Source organism: Schistocerca cancellata, chromosome 4 (assembly GCF_023864275.1).
Source record: "Schistocerca cancellata isolate TAMUIC-IGC-003103 chromosome 4, iqSchCanc2.1, whole genome shotgun sequence".
NCBI classification, from domain to species: domain Eukaryota; kingdom Metazoa; phylum Arthropoda; class Insecta; order Orthoptera; family Acrididae; genus Schistocerca; species Schistocerca cancellata.
In genome coordinates this window covers 46,750,005-46,772,856 of record NC_064629.1, presented here as the reverse complement: position 1 = coordinate 46,772,856, position 22,852 = coordinate 46,750,005, and the positions used below count along the sequence as shown (strand labels likewise).

Below are 22,852 nucleotides of genomic sequence, written 5' to 3'. Positions count from 1 at the left end.
GATTTTTTGGTAGGGAGGCCGCAACACTCTACCTTGGATGGAGAGTCATCGATAGATGTAGAAGTAACTTCGGATGTGCTCCAGGGAAGTGTGTTGGAAGCCTGGCTGTCCGTGTTGTATATTAATGAGCTTGCAGACAATATTAATAATAACCTAAGCCTTTTCACAGATGAGGCAGTTATCTGTAATGAAGTACAGTCTGAAAGGAGGTGCACAAATATTTCGTCAGATCTTGATAAGAGTTCAAGGTTGTTCAAAGATCGACATCTTGCTTTCAATGTTCAGAAATGTAGAACTGTTCACTTCACAAAACGAAAAAACACAGTAAATATCAGTGAGTCAAAGGTGGAATTGGTAAAATAATATTAATACTTGGGTACAATACTTAGGCGCAGTTGTGGACTAAGGAGGTAGCAGACTACGGTTTGTTGATAGAATACAATGGAAATGCGGTCTACAAAGGAGACTGCTAACAAATCCCTCGTAAGATCCATCCTCAAATATTGCTCAAGTGTGTGCAACCTGTACCAAATACAACTGATCAGAGATACAGAACGTTTACAGAGGAGGGCAGCACAAATGGCCACAGGTTTGTTTGGCCCATTGAAGAGTGTTACATAGATGTTGAAAAAACTGAACCAGCAGACTCTTAAAGTTGGACGTTAAAGTATCCTGTGGAAGCCTACTTACAAAGTTTCAAAAACCAGCTTTAGATAATGACACTAAGAATATACTACAATCCCTACATACTACAGTCACTACATACTGCATACTACAATCACTACATACTGCACCCATAAGGATTGTGGGAACATGATTAGATTAATTACCGCACACAGAGAGGCATTTAAACAGTTATTCTTCCTGTGCCCCATGCGTGAATGGAATGGGAAAACACCCTAACAACTGGTACAATGGGAGGTATTCCTTGCTGTCCACTTCACAATGGCTTGCAGACTATAGATGTACACTCGACAGCAAAAAAAGTGGGTTACGCCTGAATTCCAATGTGTAGGCTGCACCTGAATGTATGCAACTAACATAGCATATCTGTGTTGCACATCGTCGCAATCCTGCACAGTACAGTCGTTGTAAGATACACAATGGGTACCGTTAGAGACTACTAGAGATCATCGGTCTTTATGACAGTTCAAAAATGGTTCCAATGGATCTGAGCACTATGGAACTTAACATCTGTGGTCATCAGTCCCCTAGAGGTTAGAACTACTTAAACCTAACTAACCTTGTAAGTAGGCTGTTTAGGTTTTTATATTGGTAACGCAATGTAGCGCTCTGTATGAAAATCACTGGCTGTGCTGTGTGCAGTCTGTGGCTAGTTTGCATTGTTGTCTGACATTGTACTGTTGGGCAGTTGGCTGTCAACAGCGCGTAGCGTTGCGCAGTTGGAGGTGAGCCGCCAACAGTGGTGGATGTGGGGAGAGAAATGGCGGAGTTTTGAAATTTGTAAGACTGGATGTCATGAACTGCTATATACATTATGACTTTTGAACACTATTGAGGTAAATACATCTTTTGTTCTCTATTAAAATCTTTCATTTGCTAAGTATGCCTATCAGTAGTTAGTGCCTTCTGTAGTTTGAATCTTTTATTTAGCTGGCAGTAGTGGCGCTCGCTGTATTGCAGTAGTTCGAGTAACGAAGATTTTTGTGAGGTAAGTGATTTGTGAAAGGTATAGGTTAATGTTAGTCAGGGCCATTCTTTTGTAGGGATTTTTGAAAGTCAGATTGCGTTGCGCTAAAAAATATTGTGTGTCAGTTTAAACACTGTCATGTATAATTGTTCAAAGCGGACGTTTCAACCTGAGGACAGCACACACACCCCTTTATGACAGACCGTCCACATGTAAAGTAACAGCACGACAGTACAGAAGATATCAGACAGGCCTTAACGTTTGTAAACTAAACTTATCTACAATAAGTGAAATTTCAAACGTTATGGGACAAATAATTTTGTCACATAAATCGTTCAGTAATCCTTAGGCACAATTAAATATTTGAGACAGTATATCGATTTATCAAGTTGTATGGCAATTGGAAACAAGTTCTTTGCTGTCTAAAAGGTTTATCCAACACATGCTGACCGTCGTTCAACGTTCAACGGGGAGTGGTTTCGCATCAACTTTACGTAATACTAAGCAGTTAAAAGAAAACGTGATTAACGGAAATCCCAACATTAACAGCGAACAACAAGTAATATCGTTGTTCACATTACTCATCAACAGTTACTTGTACACAAAGTTGTGCTTAACTGACATGACCAACGTCTTCCTTCTGGATCCGGATGCAAACCCAGAACGTAAAGCCATTGTTAACCAAGCAAAGCTTTGTGCCTTATCGAGACTCGATCACTAGGCAGAAAGAGACGTCAAACATTGATGTTTGCACCAGTATTAATTATCAGTTCTCAACTTGAATGTAAATGACGATAATGTTTGTACGAAACCAGAACCATAACATGACAATTACCTTCTTGGTAATTAACCTCGAAAGACGTTGTATATTGTTGCATTGTCAAGGAACAAAGGACGCACATGTTTAAAATTGAAATGCCATCTGGTAATTCTTGTGAGAAGGATGCGAACCCAGCACCTAATCGGATTGTTGAATAAGTACGTAAAATCAGAATGTAGATATCAGAGTTTGCCACCAGTAGTGAGGTAGGAACCTTAAATCACGACTGAAGTTGTATTGCCTGATCGGGATTCGAACCCGGCGCCTACCGTCGTCGTTGTCTATCCAGGGACAGACAAGAAATGTCTAATGTTGGTCCACCATTTGCGAGATGTGAGCACGTTTAACTAGAAATAAGGCGACGAAAACGTCTATGCTGACTGAGAGTCGAACACCGCACACATGGTTATGAAGACACGTTAATAATCAAATTCTTATTCAGTAGTAGCTAGGAGTAGCATGTTTAGTTGCAAACCTTAAGGCATTTCTCATCCCTAGCAACGTGTTGCCTACCATCTGCGATATCATGATGTTAATTTACAAGTGTATTGACTGCCGTAAATAGCAATGTTCTCTAGTAGTCGTGTATCATTGATATGTAAATGAAGTGCCTCATCAGAAAGTTATTTCCGTCGTGCAGCACGTATTGTTTCGAAGACACTGAGTACGTGTTATACGTGCACAAAACGTGTATTATATACTACGTATATACTATTATTTGAAGAAGCTGCTGCCAGACCGGTTTACTTTTAAATGCCGCTTAGTTGTCGTGGTTGAATACACGTTTTCTTAAGGCTGCATCTAATGCAAAGTGCTTACAAGAAAGAATAGTTTCCTGCATCATGCTATTGCTAGCTAGTTGAAATATTTTGTGGTAGCTATGTTTAAAATGAATGTATTTTTGAACGTATTGTTCGTCAAATATTTGAATGAATCGTCAACTGTAGGTGTGCCTGCACATGTTATAGCATAGTAGCTGTAGCTGCGTTAGTTTATACTACAGACTTGGGTAGGTCAGGTGTAATTTTTGATCCTTCAAGGGGTGACCGTGGTTTTGCGGCCCGGGTCTGTACTAGCCGCGGCTCGCGAGTTACGGGCCAGCCAGGCTGGCCGAGGCGAGACGGAAGTGAGCGAGCTGGCGGTGACGTTGGTTGGCTAACAGCCCAGGACGAGCCAGCACGGCTGCGCCGCATGCCTCTGCCTCTGCCGTTCCGTTTGACGTAAATATGTTTACCTCCTCTCGTGGCATCAGCATGAGAGCGGCAAGCAGAAATACACATCAGGCTGTATGCCGTAATGGCTCACTGGGAGAAGTCTATTCGAGATAGAGTCGTCGCTCTTATTGAAGAAGGAGGATGTTCCATTAGAGAAGCTGGCAGACGGTATGGCGTACCACATACCACTGCAACGAGATGGTGGAGGATCTGCCTTGAAAGGGGCATCACCAACAGGGCTCCTGGCACAGGCAGGAAGAGAGCGAGCTCACAGCAGGAAGACAGGGACCTAGTGTCTAGGAGCAGAGAAAATCCCTGAAACAAGAGCTCAGCATTTGCGGAGCTCCATCTGAGGGCGTCGTGGGACAACGTCATTTTCACTGATGAGAAGGTGTCTTCCACCAGTAACGATGGTCCACGAATCGTTTACAGGCCGCAAGGGACTCGCCATCGACGCGAATATGTAGCCACGACGAGAAGAAGTGGCCGGCTATCTGTTACCTGCTGGGGTTGGATTTCTGCGAGAGGGGCGGGAATTCTTCACAGGAGAGAAGGAACTCAGGACAGCGTGCAATATGCCCACATATTGGAAAATGTGATGCTTCCGTCAGTGCGAATGCTGTACGCAGAAGGGGACATCACATTGCAAGAGGACCATTCTCCCATTCACAAGTCTGCATTTGTTCAGCAGCGGCTCTCCACGATTGGCGTCAACGTCATGGACTGGCCGCCACGGGCTGCTGATATGGACCCCATGGAAAACATGTGGCCTGAGGTCGCCAGAACATTAACAGAGAACTGGCCACGAAACCAACCAACTACTGCGGACGCTCTTTGGAACTGCGTCCTGGAAGCCTGGGAGGAAGTTGCTTATTCAGGCTGTTACGCCCGATGGCTTATACATTCTATGCCAAGATGCATGATGGAAGTACAAAATAATGAAGGATTCTGGATAAAATATAAGAGTCCTTAAAATGTTTTGTTATGTCTTCTTTTTCGTCATTTTTCCTCAATGGGAGCTAGTGGAAGATCGCGTGGCAACAAAAAAGTTACAATATGGGTTAGTTTTTCTTTGAGTAGCCTTTTTAATTCAAGTGGGTTTCTCTTGTATATACAGTTTGTTAAATATTCTATTGATTCAAATGGCTCTGAGCACTATGGGACTCAACATCTTAGGTCATAAGTCCCCTAGAACTTAGAACTACTTAAACCTAACCTAAGGACATCACACACACCCATGCCCGAGGCAGGATTCGAACCTGCGACCGTAGCAGTCCCGCGGTTCCGGACTGCAGCGCCAGAACCGCACGGCCACCGCGACCGGCAAATATTCTATTTTGATTTCATTTACACCTTGTCTAGATACTTACAAACTAATCAGCATTGATGGACTCTGTCACAGTAGTTTTTGTTATTTCAAGTACATCTCTCTCTTCCCCTCCATCCATGAATACATTCTCCGTCCCCCACGCAAACGATTTCATATTATGTTTACTCGTTGTTAATATCTCTTCTATTCTCTCTCACACTCTCCCTCTATCTGACACTATCGCCGCAAGTGCCCTTTTATTCCATTCCCCCAAAACTTTATAAACAAATCTAGCGGTTTCCATTGACGCTACATTTTCTCTTTTAATTGCTGCTGTCTTTACTCTCTGTCATTCCTCTCAACACCTATGAAACGGTATTCTTTGATCTCTCCTTCCCTGTAACCCATTCTTTGTTCTGAAAACAATCCTTCCTTATCTCTCTGTCCTACGATAAAACGAACTGTGGCACACATCTAAGTAAGCAATACTTTGCAAGCATTTCACGCTTATATTTTGCACTTCTGCACTTCTATCCATTCCCAGATCCCGCCCTCCTTCCTCTTACCCGTCCCTTGACATCTGCATCTTCATCTAAACGAATACTCTGCAATTCATAATTATGTGCTTGGCAGGGGGTTCTGTGGTCTGGTGGATTAATCTTGTATTGATGTGTAAAACGAATAGGTTCACATCTCACGTCAGGCGTAGATTTTTAACACACACAAGTAACTCTCCTGCACCCCTAGTAACGCCAAGTGCAGAACGCCAGTAAGCTCCGTAGTTCAACATCCGCAGTAAAGATAACATCCCTTCGCTGCCGACTGGGGCAGAGCGGTATTCGTTTGAGCTGTGACAGATGGAGAAACCCCGGAAGGCAGAGACTCTGTCGCCAGCAAGCCGTCGTAAACTAGAAAACGTATTTCATGTAATGAACCAATGGCCATGCAAGTTCACAAGGCTCTTATTTTATTTGAAACTGAGACGTTGAACATTTTGGTGCTGGACTGGGATTCGAATTCGATTTCACTGTGTTCCCTAAGATTGGTTTCTAAATGGCTCTGAGCACTATGCGACTTAACTTCTGAGGTCATCAGTCACCTAGAACTTAGAACTAATTAAACCTAACTAAGCTAAGGACATCACACACATCCATGCCCGAGGCAGGATTCGAACCTGCGACCGTAGCGGTCGCTCAGCTCCAGACCGTAGCGCATAGAACCACACGGCCACTCCCGCCGGCTCCCCAAGATTGCAGATTCTTCTAGGCCTCCTCGAAAGGCAGCTATCTGGTTTCGAATCCTGATCAGCACAAAATATTCGTTATTTCATTTCAAGCCCTAGCATGTGCAAGCCGAACTACTAGTGAAAAATAGTTGCATTTTCAACGTCTCTTCGTGCGTTGTCAGCTGTAACGTGTTCGTTTCAACTCACAGCCACATGATGAGCTTTGTATCACAACATTACAAGATCAAAAGTTTCTTTACATCTTTTCAAGTTCAAACATTCCTCTCCATCCTACTGGCGAAAACGGATTTGGGTTTGACGTTGTGTTCGTTGTGATCACCAAAGACGATATGTTGTGGATTCTACTTCTAGCCAGCAGAGTATTTTCCATCACATCATTGAAAGTACAAACATGCCACTCCTAGCTATTGTTGGAAAAGAATTTGATAGTGAATGTGTCTTCATGACCACGTGTGGGGGGTTTGAATTCCATTCACCACAGAACTTTTCGTCGCCAGATGTCTAGCTAAACATGCGCACATCTCGCTACTGGTGAACCAACAATAGCTATTTATCGTCTGTTCCTGGCTAGAAAACGACGGCGCTAGACGCTGGGTTTGAATCCCAGTCAGGCAAAAACAATTCTATCGTCATTTAAGGTTCCAACATCTCGCTATTGGTGAATACATTTGATATTTAACTTCCGAATTTACGTACTTCGTTAGCAATCCGATTAGGTGCTGGGTTCCCATCCCTGTCACAAGCTTTACATGATGGCATTTCAATTTTAAACATGAGCAAACCTTGTTACTTGTGAATGACACCATATTAAACTTCGGTGGGGGTAGTTCCCAGGAAGGTAACTGTTATGACAGGATTTTCAGTTCAGTACAAACATTTTCGTTATTTATTTTCAGGATCTGAATTCATAACTGATACTGGTGCAAACGTCTATACTTCAGGTGTCTTTATGCCTAGTGATCGGGTCACAATAAGACACAAACAAAGCTTTGCTTAGTTAGCAATAGCTATGGGTGCTGGGTTTGAATCCAGGTCCAGAATGACGACGTTGGTCACGTCATTTAAAGTTCAAATTTGCGTACACGTAGCTGTTGATGTGTTACCAGAACAATGATATTACTGGTGATTCGCTGTTAATGTTGTAATTTCCGCAGAGTGTTTGTTGCCGTTAATCACGTTTTTTACTGGTTCGTCCAATATCCAGTTTCCAGAGCCACTCGCCGTTGAGCGACGTTCAGCATGTGGATGGAAAACCTTTTCGAGAGCGAAAAACTTTTTCCAATTGCCGTACAGCTTTGTAACTCCATATTTTGTTTCAAGTATTTAATTTTGTCTAAGGTTTATTGTACGATATATGTAAAATAATCCATTTTCTCAGAACTTTTGGAGCGTCACTTGTTGTAATTAAGGTTAGTTTATGAGTGTTATGGGGCGTCTCATCGCTAAGAACGTGTTTTGTAATATGTTTTGTATAACGATATTAGTTGACGCTTAGACTGACTGCCATAAAGACCTTTCGTCTCTAGTAATCTCTTGCGGTACCCATTGTGTGTAGTCAAACGACTGTACCCCACGGGGTTTTGGTGTTTAGAGGACCTGCAACACAACTACGTTATGTTGGTTGTATTTGGCAGTGACCCACTTTTTTTTGCTGTCAAGTGTACATGGTTTTCTTTTTTCTTTTCCTTGCTTTTGCTTTAGGGCGCAAAAAACAACTGGGATCATACGCTCCCTAGTCAAAACTATAGAATACGAACACAGAGAGGAGTTAAACGACTATACATCAGTCCCAATGGGCAGATGGGTACGTGGAAAAGGGGCAAAATAAAAATGCAGAAATGGAGATCCAAAACTAAAAATTAAATGGCCTTCACCATATTGCTTCGGCGGATAAAAAGTAAAACGCGGTCGACAGCCCGCGCGTCATTCGCTACAACGGCTGATAAATCAGACAGAAAACCTAAGCCGGAACGTAAATTGTTACAAAAAGGGCATTCCAACACGAAGTGGCAGACGGTTAAAGTTTTGGCGCAATGTGTACAAAGTGCTGCGGTAGCGCCACTTAGCAAATGACGATGGCTAAAAAGGCAGTCCCAATACGCAGCCGAGTTAAAATAATCTCCTGCCGGCCTTGGCAGCTGTGTCAATAGCCTCGTTTCCTGGCAGACCGACATGACCAGGGACCCTCAGAAGCATGATACTGGCTCCACAAAGAGTGAGCAAGTGATGGTTTTGCTGCACCCGCTGCACTAAGGGATGAGCAGTGTACAGCGCACATAGACGTTGGAGGGCACTGAGTGAGTCTGAGCAGAGGACACAATTGGGAAAACCGATATCGACAGGGAAGAGTGACGAGCCCCATACTGACGATCAAAGGAATCATCAAAGAAGGAGTCATAGGAGGGGTGGCCACGCATGGCAGACGGACGGGATGCATACCTGCTGAGGAGAAAGTCACGGCGGTAGGACAGTGGGAGTTCAGCAGCTTCAGCATACAGACTCTCAACCGGGCTGGTGTAAAAGGCGCCCGTGGCCGAACGGATGCCATGATGGCGGATAGTGTTGAGACGGCGTAAGAGGGATGGACGTGCAGACGCATTAACATAGCATCCATTGTCGAGTTTCGAACAGACGAGGGACCGGTACAAACGGGGGAGGGTGGTTCGATCGGCACCCCATGAAATACCATTGAGGACACGTAGGAGACTGAGAGACCGCGTACAGCTGGCTGCCAGGTAAGACACAGGGGAGGACCAAGAGAGCTTCTTATCGAGCATGAGCACCAGAAATTTCGTAGTTTCAAGGAATGGAAGGGCAACAGGCCCAAGATGTAGAGAAGGTGGGAGAAACCATTTGCGCCACCAGAAATTCTTACAGACGGTTTTGTCAGGGGAAAAGTGAAAGCCATTGTCGGATGCTCCAGGAGTAAAGACGATCAGGACAGCCCTGAAGACACCGCTCAGTGAGACAGGTCCGCGGAGGACTGCAATAGATGGGAAATGGCAAAATCGTCTACGAAAAGAGAGCCAAAGATGCCCAGTGGGAGACAGGCCATTATAGGTTTAATGGCTATAGCAAAGAGGATGACGCTCAGGACGGAACCCTGAGGCACACCATTTTCCTGGATAAAGGTGTCTGTCAAGGCAGAACACACAAGCACCTTAAAAACTCGGTCTTGTAAAAATGCCTGAAGAAAACAGGGCAGTCACCCATGGAAGACCCATGTGTAAAGAGTACTGAGGAGATCAGTTCGCCAGCAGGTGTTGTAGCCCTTCTCCAAATCGGGAAAAACGGCCACAGTCTGGGATTTCCGCAGAAAACCACGGATGGACAAAGTAACGAGTTGGTCAACTGCAGAACGCCGCGCTCGAAATCCGCACTGTACATTCGTTAGTAAATGTCGAGACTCGAGCCACCACCTCAGCCGGGCATGAATCATACGTTCCATCACCTTGCAAACGGAGCTGGTAAGAGAGATGGGGCGGTCGCTAGAAGAAAGGTTCTTGTCCTTGACGGACTTAGGTATGGGTATGACGGTGGCTTCACGCGAGCGTCCCCGAAATCTGCGCTATGCACAGACGTGGTTGTACGTATTAAGCAGAAAGTGCTTGGCCGCAAGAGATAGGTGCTGCAACATCTGAATATGGATGGTGTCCAGTCCCGGGGCGGAGGATCGGGATGAATTGAGAGCATCATCGAGCTCCGTCATAGTGAAGGCGGCATTGTAGCACTCATGACTCGGAGAAGAGAAGGGTATCGCCCGAGTCTCCTCCGCTCTTTTCCGATAGAGGAAGGCAGGGTGATAGTGCGAAGAGCTCGAAACTTCCGTAAAATGGTGGCCCAAGGTGTCTGAGATAGCAATAGGGTCCACAATTACATCGTCTGCTACTCTCAGGCCGGAAATTGCGGAATGGATCTTGGTCCCACAGAGCCGTCGGAGGTTGGCCCGCACGACAGAGGAAGGGGTGGAACTGTTAGAAGAAGTAGTGAATGAAAGCCAGCTAGCTCGTTTGCTATCCCGAAGGACGCGACGACACTTTGCATGCATCTGTTTATAATGAATGCAGTTTGCCATCGTAGGATGACGGTTAAAAACGCGGAGAGCATGTCTCCATGTGCGAATTGCATCGCGGCATGCCCCAGTCCACCAAGGGACTGGAACACGACGTGGTAGAGAGGAAGTGCGAGAAATGGAACTTTCTACAGCAGTAGTGATAACTTTGGTCAGATAGTCCACCTGGTTATCACAAATGGGGAAATCTTGTTCTTCGAAGGTTGCAAGGGCGGAGTAAAGCTGCCAGTCAGCCTTAGTAAGCTGCCATTTGGGCTTGCATGCGGAAGGGGTAGGAGTCAGCAAACGAAGAGCACACGGGAAATGGTCGCTCGAGTATGTGTCAGAAAGAACAGACCACTCAAGACGATGGGCAAGATGGGCAATGCAAAAGGATAGGTCCAATTGGGAATAGGTGTGCGAGGAGTCAGAAAGGAAAGTGGGTGCTCCAGTGTTAAGGCAGAAGAGGTTGAGTTGTGTAAGAAGGTCAGCCAAGAGGACATCTCTCTGACCGGTCCTGGGAGAACCCCAGAGGGGATGATGCTCATTAAAGTCTCGAGTAGCAAAAACGGGGGAGGTAGCTGCCCAATAAGCTGAAGGAAGTCTGCCCTGGTGACATCAAAGAACAGAGGTACATAAATGGTACAGAGGGAGAAAGTCAGGTGGGGAAGGAAAAGGCGAACTGCAACAGCTTGAAGACGGGTAGTCAGGGAGATTGGTTGACTATGAAGGCCATCTCGCATGAGCAGCATGATGCCCCCATGAGACGGAATGCCGACCTCAGAGGGAAGGTCAAAACGAATATGTAAGTAATGTGAAAGCTCAAACTGGTCGTAAGGGCGCAGTCTGGTTTCCTGAAGGCAGAGTACAAGGGGATGCTGCAATGCTAAAAGCGGCCCTAAACCTTCTTTGAGGGACCGAAGGCCGCGAACGTTCCATTGGAGGACAGTCATAAGAAGGAAGAGATGGAGAGGTGTCAAGTCGGCGGCCGCCGAGTGACAGCCGGTGTAGAGTCGCTACTACAGGGCACAGGAGCAGGAGGATCCTGCTCCATCGGGTCTACAGAAGCATCGGCTTGCTTGAGCGGTCAGTCCAAGTCCAATGCTGAAAAACGGTTGGTGGTGTGCATCGGCGAGACAGAGCCCGGCCGGGCTAAGGTAGCACGTGGCGACACCGTCGAACAGGATCTTCGAGTTGGTAAAGGAGAAGACCGTTTGCCTTTAGCGGACTTCTTTGAGCCTTTCTGGTTAGAGGAAGACTCGGGTGTTGTTTGGCTGGAGGGAAGGAGAAAATCGTCACAGGAGTACTCCTTCTGTCCTTTCCTGCTTACTGTTTGTGTAGTCCGTGGCTTCGCCCGTTTAGGCGAGAGTTTGACGGTCTGTTGCACAGCAGGAGGAAGGGGGTGGGGTGGCGATGCCACTTTGACACTGGGCGATTTCACAACCTCCGAGCCGAATTTGAGGTCGCGTGTCTGTGTGGTCATGTCCTTCATGGAGTGAGAGGTGACAAGAACAGGGTTATAGGTGCCAAACGGGAGAACACACGTTTTTCGACTAGCCAGTAACTTGCGAGCTACTGGGTAAGACACTTTTTTCTTCACCCGAATCTCGCGGACAGCCCGCTCATCTAGTTACATGGGACAATCCCGAGAGGAGGCGGCATGGCCGCCGTTGGAGTTGATACAGCGGGGAGAAGGAGGTGGACAATCGACCTCGTGTGCATCCCTGCCACAGGTTACACATTTGGCTGGGTGTCGACAAGATGTTCTAGTGTGGTTAAAACGATGACATTGGTAGCAGTGCATCAGGTTCGGAATGTACGGTCGGACTGCGATAATTTCATAGCCTGCTTTGAGCTTGGACGGCAGCACCACCCTGTCAAAGGTGAGGAATAGAGTGCGGGTGGGCACTAAGAAGGAATCTACCTTTTTCATTACACGATGAATGGAAATGATACCCCGATCATAAGATTGTATCTCGGCCTTGGTTAGGCCGTCAAGCAGCCTGGTGTTAATTACACCATGGGAAGAATTCAAAGTTCTGTGGTCCTCAACACGAACAGCGTAACCGTGGAGAAGTGAGGCAGCAAGGAGGTGTTGTGTTTGAGAATCAGAAGCCATATTCAAAACCAATGTGCCATTCCGTAAACGAGAGCAGGATTTCACAGGGCCAGCAATTGCATCAACACCTGTCTGAATAATCAAAGGATTGACCGTGGCGAAGCACTGACCGTCTTCAGTACATGAGACCAGAAGGAACCGTGGTGCAGCGGGAAGGGTCTTCGAATCAATAGCCTCACTACGTTTACGTTTTGTAGACGTCGATTGGGAAGATGAGTGACTCATTGCGAGAAAATCTCCCACGATTGCCAGCGTCTCCGATGGCGCGCTCCTTCCAACTGGAGGCTCCCTTCACACGCGCCTTAGGTGATTGTTCACGCCTCAGGTCACAACTCCCGAACATCTACCAGAGGGACCAATCGGCAATTTTGCGGAGGTTGCAGCTCAGGCAATCACCCTCCCTGGGGCTGGCCTGTACCAGGGGGTACGTGCAAACCATAACTGTCGACCCAGGGCTGGGAATTACGCGTTCCCAGTCACCTGTTACGCGTCAGACGCGAGCCCCGTACTGTTTTGATAACTTGGTAATTTTATTATTTACTGTGATGATACTGCAGCGTTTTTTCGGACCATACACTTTTCTACAATGACTAAAAACTATGGAAGACGACCCTTCAAAGAATAATGAGGAGCTAAGATCTGATGAACATATGTCCGGAGACGCATGGTTCCCGTGCTAGAAGCCATTTAATTCGTACAATGGAGAGCCATATAGATCTCATTCTGGTCAACCAAACGCAGCTGGACTCGCTTGCGGAATGGTGGCGGTTCAAATCCCAATCCCACCATCCTGATTTTTCTGTAAATTGCTTAGGCAATTCCACGATGCTTCCTGTGAAATGGACACGATCGACTTCCTTCTCCATCCTTCCCAAATTCCAGGATGTGATCCGCCGCTAGTGATTTCATTGTCCATGGGACATTAAAGCTAAACATTTCTTTATTTCTTACTTGCTTACTTGACGAGACTCCTATTGGCGTATACCAGCGAGCCGACACCTATCATCCGCTTCTTCCACGGTTCGTCCTGTGCCAGACATGGCATCGGTTGTGTACGTACGAGAAATGGCGACACCCTGACTGGCCTAAAGCATTCAAAGTAAATCTTGTTGATGATAGCCATATTGGAAAGAATGTGACGCCATTACTTGTATCGATCGGTCACATGTCACATAATTTTGATTGTTACCTGATCAAATGTTCTCAGTGTAGACACTGTTTTGTTTTTTTATTTTTTTTATGCAGACTTGTAAGCTGTTTGAAGCTGACGCAGATGGGAACTTGTTTCTTGCAGCGTCAGCAGCCGACTACGGACGCAGTGCTGTCTGTGTGAGGCGGCCACCGTCAGCGGCAATGAGCTTCCAGTAGGCGCAGATGGCGAGGCTTCCTGCACCGACGCCTGAAAAGGTACCCACTCCCAGCTAGCGGTAACCACTTACACGAAGCCACAGGAGGGACGTTCCTTTTGGCTGTGGAAAACTTAACTTGCAGACCTACGAACCAATTAGAATACGTATGGACTTCAGAAAGTAAGTTACCCACGTCGTGCCACGCTAAAACCTCTGCACAACAAGATGATGACAATGACGATTTTGCTTTGCCGGGCGCTCGCCGGCGTTGATATCAGCGCCCGTAAAAATTCCCAATCTTTACAATTTCCAGTCTCGCCATGTTCCTGAATGATGATGAAATGAACAGGACTACACAAATACCCAGTCTCCGGTAGGAGAAAATCCTGACCAGGCAGGGAATCGAAGTGAGGACCCCGCGATCCAGGGGTAGCAACGCTAGCCACTAGACTACGAGCTGCGAACACCCCCAAGACTGTTGGAAGAGAGTACGTGTTACATGTTTCCTGTAAACACAGCTCAGCTGCGGTGCCGATAATAGGCGCATCACGGTGTGCGAGTGAAATGGCCATCCAACTGGAAACGTATCCCAAAGTCTAAAGAAGCGGGACAGTAGGCTTCGTGCTGGTAGAACGTCTAAACTGCACACAGATTCACCGTGAAATTCTGACGGTTTACAGACCAAATGGAGTGTTGCATCCAGCCAATAATTTGACCGAGGCCACACTGGCATGGGCGATGCTGATATGGAAGTCCAACTCTTACACCATGTGATTTCCATCTCTTTGGCAAGCTCAACGAACATCTTGCGAGAAAGAGAGTTTCCAAAGATGAGACGATTGTCGAGTGGCTTCGTGATCAAGGAGCTGATTTGTACCGACAAGGAATTGAACGACTTGTAGATCGTTCTGATCGTTGTTTACAGACACTTGGTGCCAGTGTCGAGAAATTGAGTCATGTATGTTGCCACTTTGAAGTGTAGAGTAGCGTTCAACAAAAGTTACTTGGCCTACCGGGATAATGTGTAACTTACTTTTTGAAGCCCGCACGTAACACAACACCACTGCCGAATGAGCAAACTACGAATGATACGATACCCACCCACCTATCAGCTCGTTAAGCATCTACGTCAGTACTCCACAAACCCACTTACGGTGTACTTCTACACATCATTACCTCTTCCTCTCATTCCTGTTCCAGTCGAGAATGGTAAATTGGAAGAAAGATTGTTCGTAGGTCTCCGCGTGATCTCGAATCTCTCAGAGACTTTACGCGAGAGATATGTGGGAGCAAGCAACGTACGTTCTCGGGATTTTAGCAATAAATCACAACATAACGCAGAACGCATCTGTTGTAGCGTGTGCCACTGGAGTTGGCTCATTCCCGATAACTAGTGTATTCTGCAAAATCATTACCATTCAGCATTGCTAAAGCACATAATCGGAAATGAATGACGGAAACAAAATGAGAAACCCCGCTATTGTCATGGCAGAGCAGTATTGTAAACTAGCCGATGTTTTGTCGACTATAGCCCGCATCTCGTTGTCGTGCGGTAGCGTTCTCGCTTCCCACGCCCGGGTTCCCGGGTTCGATTCCCGGCGGGGTCAGGGATTTTCTCTGCCTCGTGATAGCTGGGTGTTGTGTGCTGTCCTTAGGTTAGTTAGGTTTAAGTAGTTCTAAGTTCTAGGGGACTGATGACCATAGATGTTAAGTCCCATAGTGCTCAGAGCCATTTGTCGGCTATATGGCGCTGTAGAATAGTCACGGTTAGCTATAACGCTGTTTTGAGATTCTCTCGCATGCGAAAAGAAGAAATGAAGGAAAACAAGTAAATATTGCGCCACATCTACCTTACTGTGTTGTAATTAGCTAACATCTGAACGTTGTCGATGAGTATTACCACAGGCCGAGTGAGGTTGTGCAGTGATGATGCACTTGTAACGTATTCGGGATGATGACAATTCAAATCTCAGCAGAGGTTGAAGGTTTGGGTTTCCTGTGGCTATTCCAATTCAATGAAGAGTAAAGTGGACATTTTTCTGTTTAAAATGTTGGGTATCACCCATATTTTCAAATTTCAGTCTTGAGGTCGTACTACACTGCGCGACAAAATAAGCAAAGGACCTGGAATATAAGATCGGATATCCCTAACTTTTTACACGTACACACCATCGACAGGGATGTAAATTAACAGAGTAGCAACTTTCTGTGAGAGGTAGAATGAGCTACCTCAGTCCATTAGCGTTGGTTGAGTTAGTTACCTTACCAGACCTGGAAGGATATATACGGGGCGTGAACGGCTTCAGACGTTGAGTGTCGCTGTGAAGGAGATGGAGAAACTGTGTAATCGTGCAAGACTGCGCTATCCCCACCTGATAGGGGCCTCGTTGTGGGCCTTCCAGTAGTGCAATATCTACATTTCTGGGGAATTCGGATGTGATAACGGATCGATGCTGCACTCCGTGGGAACGTGAGAACAGGAATAGGCCTACTCGTCGTCAAATTTCCAGTCGACTGGATCGCCGTAGTGTGCACCAGAGACATCGTCCCCCTTCATATCTACGCTTGCCATACAAGAAGAAGCAGTGGACTCTCTGCAACGTTCTGTGACGTCTTGCACCATAAGTGAGAAACTAGCAGCAACCGGACTAGGGGATTACCGTCCCGTGAGTAGGCTAGTCTACCGCGTTTGAAGTGAAGGGGTGACCAGAAAGCATGGACCGCTGACGAATGGCGTCTTACTGTCTTCAGCGATGAATCGCAGTTCTGCCCTATCCCAGATGACCATCGTTGGCGAGTATGGCGACCTGGTGGGAGGTTCCATCCTTTCAAATTTTTGAAGAGACACAGCGCTGTTAGTCCTGTTGTCATGGTGGGGAGCCGCCGATTATTATGTCAGGCCGTGGCTGGAGGTAATTAAAGGAACTGTGACGTCACGGATACGTACCTCTCATGCTACAGCATCGTTCTGTCATTTTCCAACAGGACACTGCTCGTCCACACACGGCACATTTCTCTGTCTGCGCTATGTTGATGTTCTACCCTGGCCAGTAAGAACCTCGTGTGGGACCAGCGCGGACGTGATCTCGTCCCAGTGGCAGTATCCACAATATCGAGGACCATTTACAACAATTATGGGCAGCTTAGCTTAGGAAAGGGTACAACGGCTTTATGGCACCCTTCCCAATCAAACCAGTGATGCATAATGGCCAGAGACGGTGCAACGTAATACTGAAAACTGGACACTACTGCCAAGTTCTTCGTAAATTTGATTCAACTTTGTAATCACTAAAATAACATCACATACCGTTTTATTTCGTATCTCCTCCCTTTCTGGGTGGCTTCACTTTTTTCTGTCAGGCAGTGTTCGTGGCAGAAAGTGTACCGTTTGGGCTGCAACCTAGGTCTTTATAGAATATCACGAGGAAGCGTAAACGCTTCTGCGGCTGGTCGATAGGATAACGAGTTCAGGATGAAATCCACTTCAGTCTGTCAGTCATCAGTTATTACCACGGATCATGTTCCCTGCTATTTTTCTTCGGGCAGAATTTGCTCCGCTTTAACGATTCGTCGGAAGATTCTCATCGTACACAGTACACAGAAGGTAGTGATGGGATTCTCCTCTGATACGTATAATGGGATTTTATGTATTCTCCGACAAACCAGTTAGATACAAAAAGAGTATACGTATACAGAGTACTTTATCACAATATTGTAGGTTTTCAGCTGTTCACATTTCATATACAGGGTGTTTCAAAAATGACCGGTATATTTGAAATGGCAATAAAAACTAAACGAGCAGCGATAGAAATACACCGTTTGTTGCAATATGCTTGGGACAACAGTACATTTTCAGGCGGACAAACTTTCGAAATTACAGTAGTTACAATTTTCAACAACAGATGGCGCTGCAAGTGATGTGAAAGATATAGAAGACAACGCAGTCTGTGGGTGCGCCATTCTGTACGTCGTCTTTCTGCTGTAAGCGTGTGCTGTTCACAACGTGCAAGTGTGCTGTAGACAACATGGTTTATTCCTTAGAACAGAGGATTTTTCTGGTGTTGGAATTCCACCGCCTAGAACACAGTGTTGTTGCAACAAGACGAAGTTTTCAACGGAGGTTTAATGTAACCAAAGGACCGAAAAGCGATACAATAAAGGATCTGTTTGAAAAATTTCAACGGACTGGAAACGTGACGGACGAACGTGCTGGAAAGGTAGGGCGACCGCGTACGGCAACCACAGAGGGCAACGCGCAGCTAGTGCAGCAGGTGATCCAACAGCGGCCTCGGGTTTCCGTTCGCCGTCTTGCAGCTGCGGTCCAAATGACGCCAACGTCCACGTATCGTCTCATGCGCCAGAGTTTACACCTCTATCCATACAAAATTCAAACGCGGCAACCCCTCAGTGCCGCTACCATTGCTGCACGAGAGACATTCGCTAACGATATAGTGCACAGGATTGATGACGGCGATATGCATGTGGGCAGCATTTGGTTTACTGACGAAGCTTATTTTTACCTGGACGGCTCCGTCAATAAACAGAACTGGCGCATATGGGGAACCGAAAAGCCCCATGTTGCAGTCCCATCGTCCCTGCATCCTCAAAAAGTACTGGTCTGGGCCGCCATTTCTTCCAAAGGAATCATTGGCCCATTTTTCAGATCCGAAACGATTACTGCATCACGCTATCTGGACATTCTTCGTGAATTTGTGGCGGTACAAACTGCCTTAGACGACACTGCGAACACCTCGTGGTTTATGCAAGATGGTGCCCGGCCACATCGCACGGCCGACGTCTTTAATTTCCTGAATGAATATTTCGATGATCGTGTGATTGCTTTGGGCTATCTGAAACATACAGGAGGCGGCGTGGATTGGCCTCCCTATTCGCCAGACATGAACCCCTGTGACTTCTTTCTGTGGGGACACTTGAAAGACCAGGTGTACCGCCAGAATCCAGAAACAATTGAACAGCTTGAAGCAGTACATCTCATCTGCATGTGAAGCCATTCCGCCAGACACGTTGTCAAAGGTTTCGGGTAATTTCATTCAGAGACTACGCCATATTATTGCTACGCATGGTGGATATGTGGAAAATATCGTACTATAGAGTTTCCCAGACCGCAGCGCCATCTGTTGTTGAAAATTGTAACTACTGTAATTTCGAAAGTTTGTCTGCCTGAAAATTTACTGTTGTCCCAAGCATATTGCAACAAACGGTGTATTTCTATCGCTGCTCGTTTAGTTATTATTGCAGTTTCAAATATACCGGTCATTTTTGAAACACCCTGTAGATAGATCGTCTATATCCAAGCGATGATTGTAGTTATTATGAGATTCTCTACAACGAACATTGCCGTGAAATTTAGGCCGTCGTTAAAGAATGCTTCTGTTACTGTAACATTAACAAGTCTATGTCAAGAAATAGAAAATAAAGGACAAGCGTTAAATAAATAAGACAAACTGTATACTTAACTTTTCACATACGGTGCTTAGTGTAAGATACTGCTATCATTGACACCTCATCACATTTTGAGCTAATGATGTTTTAAGCAAAATCGATCAGCACAAAGAAATTAAAAAGTCGCTTGGACTCTTTCATGATTAGTTTTTCATGAGAGTCACTGAAACTCCATAAATGCTACACCGAAAACATCAGTTTTCTTTTTTCCGTCAGAGGCTATCATAATTTTACTTTCCACCTTGATATTTGCCGTCGGTGTTTTATAAAGAAAATTATATGACACGAAAGAAACCCATAAAAAACTAAACTCTCTGGCGCAAATTATTCCTTGTGGCATCTGTCGAAAATAAACAATTATTTTTCTTTTCTACATCTGACGTGTCTTAGCTGCTACACTGGAAGAGTATTTACCTTGATGAAACTGGATTAAAGATAAGAAAATCTATACCGAAGTTCTAGTAACATTTTAATGAAGTGTTTACATAGTGTAGCACGAACAAGAGAACGAAACTTGTATAAGGAACGAAAACGGTGAACGGGCTGTATGTAGCTGTAGTTCTGGTTCCGAAAGCGACATCCAGGTTGATCAATTCAAGCTAATGGCCTTTCCTGAAACTGTCATTATGATAGTTCACGAGACAGTTGGAAATGTTGATAGAGTCATATCTGAATAAAGACATATGGAGGTACACTTACACTACATTTAGAAGTCAGTGTGTAGCGTAGAGCCGTACTGGGAGTTGTGGTACAGGAAAAGGAGGGCGCCTCTACACAAACACACCCGCCTTCACGAGGCCGGCGCCAACTTTTCTTTGACGCCACCGGATCGCTTTCTTTCAAAACTCATTCCGCTGAATGTTTAATTAGCGCCTGTCCAATTTCATCGAACTCCTACTCGAGTAACTTGGAAAATTCCGTGGTGCTGCGTATAGCCAGAGATTTTTTAAGGTCAAACGTAATTATTCGAGATGTAATTTCCGTACCCCGGAACACGAATCGTCGTCGACTCCCAGTTTCAATACATCATCAAATACTGAAGAGAAATCTGCAGTTCTACTGAGCGAGCTTCAACACGTGGAGACATAACTAATTATAAGAGATTTAAATTGAATAAATTTAAAGATATGTATATTTCTGTCACTCGAGACATAGTCTTGGTAGTCAGGTCATAGAGTGAAATAGTCGACAAGATAATTCGAGTGTGATTGTTGTAAATATTAAACTAGCAATCTTCTAGACCGTAAATAACATCACCAGGTGCCGTTCTTTTCCATCAACAGATTCATACACTCCTGGAAATGGAAAAAAGAACACATTGACACCGGTGTGTCAGACCCACCATACTTGCTCCGGACACTGCGAGAGGGCTGTACAAGCAATGATCACACGCACGACACAGCGGACACACCAGGAACCGCGGTGTTGGCCGTCGAATGGCGCTAGCTGCGCAGCATTTGTGCACCGCCGCCGTCAGTGTCAGCCAGTTTGCCGTGGCATACGGAGCTCCATCGCAGTCTTTAACACTGGTAGCATGCCGTGACAGCGTGGACGTGAACCGTATGTGCAGTTGACGGACTTTGAGCGAGGGCGTATAGTGGGCATGCGGGAGGCCGGGTGGACGTACCGCCGAATTGCTCAACACGTGGGGCGTGAGGTCTCCACAGTACATCGATGTTGTCGCCAGTGGTCGGCGGAAGGTGCACGTGCCCGTCGGCCTGGGACCGGACCGCAGCGACGCACGGATGCACGCCAAGACCGTAGGATCCTACGCAGTGCCGTAGGGGACCGCACCGCCACTTCCCAGCAAATTAGGGACACTGTTGCTCCTGGGGTATCGGCGAGGACCATTCGCAACCGTCTCCATGAAGCTGGGCTACGGTCCCGCACACCGTTAGGCCGTCTTCCGCTCACGCCCCAACATCGTGCAGTCCGCCTCCAGTGGTGTCGCGACAGGCGTGAATGGAGGGACGAATGGAGACGTGTCGTCTTCAGCGATGAGAGTCGCTTCTGCCTTGGTGCCAATGATGGTCGTATGCGTGTTTGGCGCCGTGCAGGTGAGCGCCACAATCAGGACTGCATACGACCGAGGCACACAGGGCCAACACCCGGCATCATGGTGTGGGGAGCGATCTCCTACACTGGCCGTACACCACTGGTGATCGTCGAGGGGACACTGAATAGTGCACGGTACATCCAAACCGTCATCGAACCCATCGTTCTACCATTCCTAGACCGGCAAGGGAACTTGCTGTTCCAACAGGACAATGCACGTCCGCATGTATCCCGTGCCACCCAACGTGCTCTAGAAGGTGTAAGTCAACTACCCTGGCCAGCAAGATCTCCGGATCTGTCCCCCATTGAGCATGTTTGGGACTGGATGAAGCGTCGTCTCACGCGGTCTGCACGTCCAGCACGAACGCTGGTCCAACTGAGGTGCCAGGTGGAAATGGCATGGCAAGCCGTTCCACAGGACTACATCCAGCATCTCTACGATCGTCTCCATGGGAGAATAGCAGCCTGCATTGCTGCGAAAGGTGGATATACACTGTACTAGTGCCGACATTGTGCATGCTCTGTTGCCTGTGTCTATGTGCCTGTGGTTCTGTCAGTGTGATCATGTGATGTATCTGACCCCAGGAATGTGTCAATAAAGTTTCCCCTTCCTGGGACAATGAATTCACGGTGTTCTTATTTCAATTTCCAGGAGTGTATTAGGAAGTTTCTGTGACACTGCTGATTCTGTATAATGCAGCAAACAGAATGTTAATCTTCGTTGGCTGTAACCTTTAGGTTTATTTATTTACATAAGAACTGAACTATCTGTTTCTCGCTCTTCTTAGAGTCTCTTGCGCTTGGTGCTTGACTCGCTTAGTCTCTTATCAAGCATATGTTCGATAAAGCGCTAAAAGTTGCCTCAAGACTAGGGATCTCACTACACGACAGGGCCAGTTACCACGTGCACTGAGGTGATAATGTCAGAGGGGTACCTCGTAACGTGGTGGCGGACCGCTTTTTGCTCAACGTAGTGCAGCAACTCGACGTGGCACGGACTCAACAAGTCCCCTGCATAAATATTGAGCCGTGCTGCCTCTACAGCCAAAGTGTTGCTGGTGCACGAACTGACCTCTCGAGTACGTTTCACGAATGTTCGATGGGATTCCTGTCGGGAGATCTCGGTGGCCAAATCATTAACTCAGATTGTCAAAAATGATCTGACACGGTGCGTCGTTATCCAAAAAAATTCTATCGTTGTTCGGTAAGATGAAGTCCACGAATGGCTGCAAATGGTCTCCAAATAGCCGAACCTAACCACTTCCAGTCGACGATCGGTTCAGTTGGACCAGACGAGCCTGTCCTTCTCACGTAAACATAGCCCACACAATTATGGAGCCACCACTACCTTGCACAGTGTCTCGTTGACAACTCGAACCCTACCGACAGCTCTTACCAACTGAAATCGGAGCCCATCTGAACAGGCCACGGTTTTCCAATCGTCTGAGGTCCAACCGATACGGCCACGACCCCACGAAGGCGCTGCAGACAATGTCGTCCCGTTGGCAAAGGCACTCGCGTCGGTCGCCTGCTGCCGTAGCCCATTAACGCCAAATTTCACCGCCTGTCCTATCA

The 22,852-nt window shown here is 46.5% G+C and overlaps 1 protein-coding gene across 1 annotated transcript in view; it reads left to right on the top strand.

Annotated features, from left to right (window-relative positions):
* LOC126183375 (fez family zinc finger protein erm-like) overlaps window positions 1-22,852 on the top strand; it is a 232,296-nt gene that overhangs the window by 145,936 nt on the left and 63,508 nt on the right. The window contains exon 2 of the mRNA XM_049925307.1: window positions 13,705-13,817. Coding sequence (XP_049781264.1) covers window positions 13,785-13,817 — 33 coding nt within the window. The 5' untranslated portion in view covers window positions 13,705-13,784. The remainder of the gene's footprint in view (window positions 1-13,704; window positions 13,818-22,852) is intronic.